We start from the raw sequence: 5,000 nt of genomic DNA, 5'->3' as shown, positions 1-5,000 counted from the left end.
GTTCCAGTCCATAAGTCCACTTTGGAAAAAAGTTTAATTTAAAAAAATGCATTTCACGCATTAAAACGTTATGGATTCTTGCGGTTTGAAAACGAACGGTCACAAGTTTCTATGTAGTTTAGATTATCGGCATAAACAGACTCAAAAGCCAATGTGAAATTATTTAGAAAAATAAGTTTTGTTCAGTAAAAAGTAGATCGTAATAAAAATGACAGGGATAAAATTTTCTTTCGCTGTTAAATTTACTCAAGAAACGTCTAAAAACAGAATGACTGAAGATCTTTAAAACAACTGTCTAAGTTTAGGTGAAGTTGGCACAAACAGCTAAAGACCAGACACACACCACAAGCACCAGGTTTAGTCCTGGTTTAGTCCTGGTTTAGTCCTGGTTTAGTCCTGGTTTAGTCCTGGTTTAGTCCTGGTTTTAGTCCTGGTTTTAGTCCTGGTTAAGTCTTGGTTAAGTCTTGGTTAAGTCTTGGTTTAGTCCTGGTTTTAGTCCTGTTTTAGCCCTGGTTTTAGCCCTGGTTTTAGCCCTGGTTTTAGCCCTGGTTTAGTCCTGGTTTAGTCCTGGTTTAGTCCTGGTTTAGTCCTGGTTTAGTCCTGGTTTTAGCCCTGGTTTTAGCCCTGGTTTAGTCCTGGTTTAGTCCTGGTTTAGTCCTGGTTTTAGTCCTGGTTTTAGTCCTGGTTTTAGTCCTGGTTTTAGTCCTGGTTTAGTCCTGGTTTTAGTCCTGGTTTATAGATTTTCGAAATATTTTCTGTGGCGTAGAAAACAATTAAATGACAGCTGCAACGAGCGATTATTTCAGGAGTGGTAATTAAGAAGACGAGACTGGGTTCTCCTTCTAGATCGGAGGCTTGAGGCCCTCAGCCGGAGCAGTTTGGCACGGTCCACTCTGGGGTCCACTCTGGCACCGGGCCCCTGGCACCGGGCCCCGGAAGTGTCCAGAATCACTTTCAGTCCAATGAAAGAGGAACGGTCAGAGCTTAGTTCACAATCGAGCGATACATTTGGAGGACGGGTCTTTTAAACCTGATCAAACGGTCAAACGGTCAAATGTCCGGTTGTTTGTGGTTTGTCTTGGTCAGATATAAATCCACTGGTCAGTGTCTCGTCTTGACTGAACACGGATGTCAAGCGGTCACCGTTAAACGCAGCGGTCACTCGCCGTGCAGAGGCTGACCCGTAGGGGGAGCTGTCTGAACGTACCACTGCATTAAAGGACACATATTACGAGAAACGGACTTGATGTTATTACGTTGTTCCATCATCACAAACCCCAGAGTTGTTTTAGGATCATGTTTTTTCAGGTCCTTTTGCTCTGGGCCTCAGAAAACACACATGTTTCAGACTTTTGACATAAAAAGGTAGAACTCTGTCGATCTCTTGGACGTTTAACTTCATAAATCATTGCCGTCACTCGTTCTATCGTCGTTTTGCCTTCATTACACCCGAGTGCTTACAGATCACTCTTATAAGTTCCTTACATATCAAGCCTTTTTTCTCCATGGTTAATTCCCTCTGCTGCCAGTAGAGGGCGTTTGACGATGGAGCAACATAATGTTTGTTTCTATACTTGGGCATTAGAGTTCTAAAACATGAATTGCCAAAGTAAAGATATTCAAGAGTACGTTTAAAGGGAAATAATAAAATAATGCAGAATGTGTGTCCCTTGAACAGAAAGACTTCAGACTGTCCGTCACCTTCACATTGTCCCGTCGTCCACCTGTAACTGGACATTTGGCGTCTTTGTAAAGCGTGTTCAGAGCACGGACTCGATGGCCTCTGGCGCCACCTCCTGGCTCTTGCTGTGGTGCGTGACCAGCGGCGACGTCTCCTCTTGGGCCTGTGTGTTCGCCTCCACCCGCACCTCCAGCAGCTCCTGCTCCTCCCGCGGGCGCTGCAGCTTCTTCTGCTCCTGCTCGTTGATGTGGTGCAGGATCCCGGCCCCCAGGGCGTCGCCCTCCACGTTCACTACCGTGGTCGTGCGGTCACTGACCACAAAAGAGAAAATATTTGAGTCGATACGTTTGCGTGCGTGTGCCCGGCCCGGGGGTCCCCACAGGTGCCTAGGCAGCACTGGTATTACTACTCGCATCAGTAGTAATATAATACTCACATTAGTAGTAGTAATATATAAATATATATATATAATACGCACACGATCCAGTCGACGGCGAGCATGAGTGACAGGTCGTTGGTGGGCAGCCCGATGGCCTCCAGGATGATGGCGATGGTGATGATGCCACCGGCCGGAATGCCAGCTGCGCCAACACTGGAGGCTGTGGCCGTGACTCTGGAGGACAGAGACGGGTCAGAGACGGGTCAGAGACGGGACAGAGACGGGACAGAGACGGGTCAGGGATGGGTCAGGGATGGGTCAGGGACGGCACAGGGACGGTCAGCGAAGGGAAAGAGACAAGTCAGGGACGGGACAGGTACGGGACAGGGACGGGTCAGAGATAGGACAGATGGGACAGAGACGGGTCAGAGACGGGTCAGAACAGTCTTTGGCCAAACGATAAACCTGTAAAAGCTGGACATCGGCGGCTGGACGCACGACTCACAGGATGGTGAAGATCTCGCCGGCGTTGAGCTGGTGGTTGTTGAGCTGAGCGATGAAGACGGCGGCGACGCACTGGAAGATGGCGGCGCCGTCCATGTTGACGGTGGCGCCGATAGGCAGGATGAAGCGACTAATGCGCTTGTCCACGCCGTTGTTCTCCTCCACGCACTTGATCATGGAGGGCAGCGTCGCCGAGCTGAGGCGACACAGGACGGTCAAGTTAAAGGTGACCATGGTCCTACAGCCCCCCCCCGGGCGCTCGTGTCGTACCTGGAGCAGGTGGCGAAGGCGGTGGTGAAGGGCGTGATGAGCCCCGCCAGGAAGCTGAAGGGGTTTTTCCTGGTGAATCCGAAGTAGACGAGCGGCAGCACGACACCGCCGTGGATCACGTGTCCCAGGATCGAAGCGAAGATGTACTTCCCCAAACTTGTCACCAACAAGACCACGTCCTCCATCTCCACGATCTTACTGCCCACCAGGAACATGATGCCGAACGGGATGTACCTGACACAGACCAGCAGAGGACGCTTTAGACCACAGACCAGCAGAGGACGCTTTAGACCACAGACCACCAGAGGACGCTTTAGACCACAGACCAGCAGAGGACGCTTTAGACCACAGACCAGCAGAGGACGCTTTAGACCACAGACCAGCAGAGGACGCTTTAGACCACAGACCAGCAGAGGACGCTTTAGACCACAGACCAGCAGAGGACGCTTTAGACCACAGACCAGCAGAGGACGCTTTAGACCACAGACCAGCAGAGGACGCTTTAGACCACAGACCAGCAGAGGACGCTTTAGACCACAGACCAGCAGAGGACGCTTTAGACCACAGACCAGCAGAGGACGCTTTAGACCACAGACCACCAGAGGACGCTTTAGACCACAGACCACCAGAGGACGCTTTAGACCAGACCACAGACCACCAGAGGACGCTTTAGACCACAGACCACCAGAGGACGCTTTAGACCAGACCAGCAGAGGACGCTTTAGACCACAGACCAGCAGAGGACGCTTTAGACCACAGACCAGCAGAGGACGCTTTAGACCACAGACCAGCAGAGGACGCTTTAGACCAGACCACCAGAGGACGCTTTAGACCAGACCACAGACCACCAGAGGACGCTTTAGACCACAGACCACCAGAGGACGCTTTAGACCAGACCACCAGAGGACGCTTTAGACCACAGACCACCAGAGGACGCTTTAGACCAGACCACCAGAGGACGCTTTAGACCACTACTATTAATACTATTAATATTACTATTATCATCATCACTATTATCATTGCCACTACCACTACTATTATTATTATTGTTATTATGACTATTACTACTATTATTATAACTACTACTACCATTACTATTACTGTCCTTATAGATGAAAGGTGCTGCACTGACCACATGATCCAGGAGACCAGGACCATTGTGGCCTCGTTGAAGGCGTTGAAGAAGCGGATAAGCTCCTCCCCTTCCTCGCCGAGCTTCCTCAGGGCGACGCCGAACACCATGGCGAACAGCACCAGGCCCAGGATGTTCATGCCGTCCGACTCGGTGCCGAACGGAACCTGGACAGAGAAGGTTTTTACAGTAAGGATATGCATTTATGACGTCACGGATTTAGATTATTGTGAGAAAAACATCACGATTTAACGTCTAACATATGACGACTGCCGTATTTTCCGGACTATAAGTCACACCAGCCCACCAGCTACATGACGTAAGCTAACGCTGACACCTTCAGCTACATGACGTATGCTAACGCTGACACCTTCAGCTATATGACGTATGCTAACGCTGACACCTTCAGCTATATGACGTATGCTAACGCTGACACCTTCAGCTATATGACGTATGCTAACGCTGACACCTTCAGCTATATGACGTATGCTAACGCTAACACCTTCAGCTACATGACGTATGCTAACGCTAACACCTTCAGCTACATGACGTATGCTAACGCTAACACCTTCAGCTACATGACGTATGCTAACGCTAACACCTTCAGCTACATGAGGCACAGACAGAACTGTCTGAAGTGTCTGGTATGTTAACGTAACATATTAGCAGTTATTCAGATAACTATAGCATAAAGAATATGCTAACAAGTTTAGCAAAGCATCAGTTTTACCCCAAATCACTAAATCCACTGAATTCTTCTTCCTCTGTGTCACTTCTAAACAACTCCACAAACTCCAGAGGAAGAGGAAGTCCAGATTCTTCTTCTTCTGCGTCGCTTAGAGCCTAGAGCGCCCTCTTGTGGTTGTCGGTTTAAAATAATAATATCATATATAAGTCGCTCTGGAGTATAAGTCGCACCCCGGCCAAAACTATGTAAAAACTTATGCGGAAAATGCGGTATTTCTCCAGTTTGTGACCAGCTTTATGGATCTGAGCAGTGGATGACACGATTATGGATCCATGGAAGGAGTTTG

General features: G+C 49.0%; 1 protein-coding gene across 1 annotated transcript in view; it reads right to left on the bottom strand.

Annotated features, from left to right (window-relative positions):
• Nucleotides 1-1,714: 1,714 nt before the first annotated feature.
• The window catches only part of slc1a4 (solute carrier family 1 member 4), an 11,572-nt gene continuing 8,286 nt past the window's right edge, over nt 1,715-5,000 (bottom strand). Inside the window, exons 4-8 of the mRNA XM_072436633.1 lie at nt 3,967-4,133; nt 2,835-3,068; nt 2,566-2,760; nt 2,160-2,294; nt 1,715-1,992 (exon numbers count right to left, since the gene is read on the bottom strand). Coding sequence (XP_072292734.1) covers nt 1,761-1,992; nt 2,160-2,294; nt 2,566-2,760; nt 2,835-3,068; nt 3,967-4,133 — 963 coding nt within the window. The 3' untranslated portion in view covers nt 1,715-1,760. The remainder of the gene's footprint in view (nt 1,993-2,159; nt 2,295-2,565; nt 2,761-2,834; nt 3,069-3,966; nt 4,134-5,000) is intronic.

Source organism: Eucyclogobius newberryi, unplaced genomic scaffold (genome assembly GCF_026437365.1).
Source record: "Eucyclogobius newberryi isolate DKJ021-1_F unplaced genomic scaffold, fEucNew1.0.hap1 SCAF_8, whole genome shotgun sequence".
Classification (NCBI taxonomy): domain Eukaryota; kingdom Metazoa; phylum Chordata; class Actinopteri; order Gobiiformes; family Gobiidae; genus Eucyclogobius; species Eucyclogobius newberryi.
Note: the sequence above shows the minus strand (reverse complement) of the source record. Positions and strands in the feature narration are given on the sequence as shown.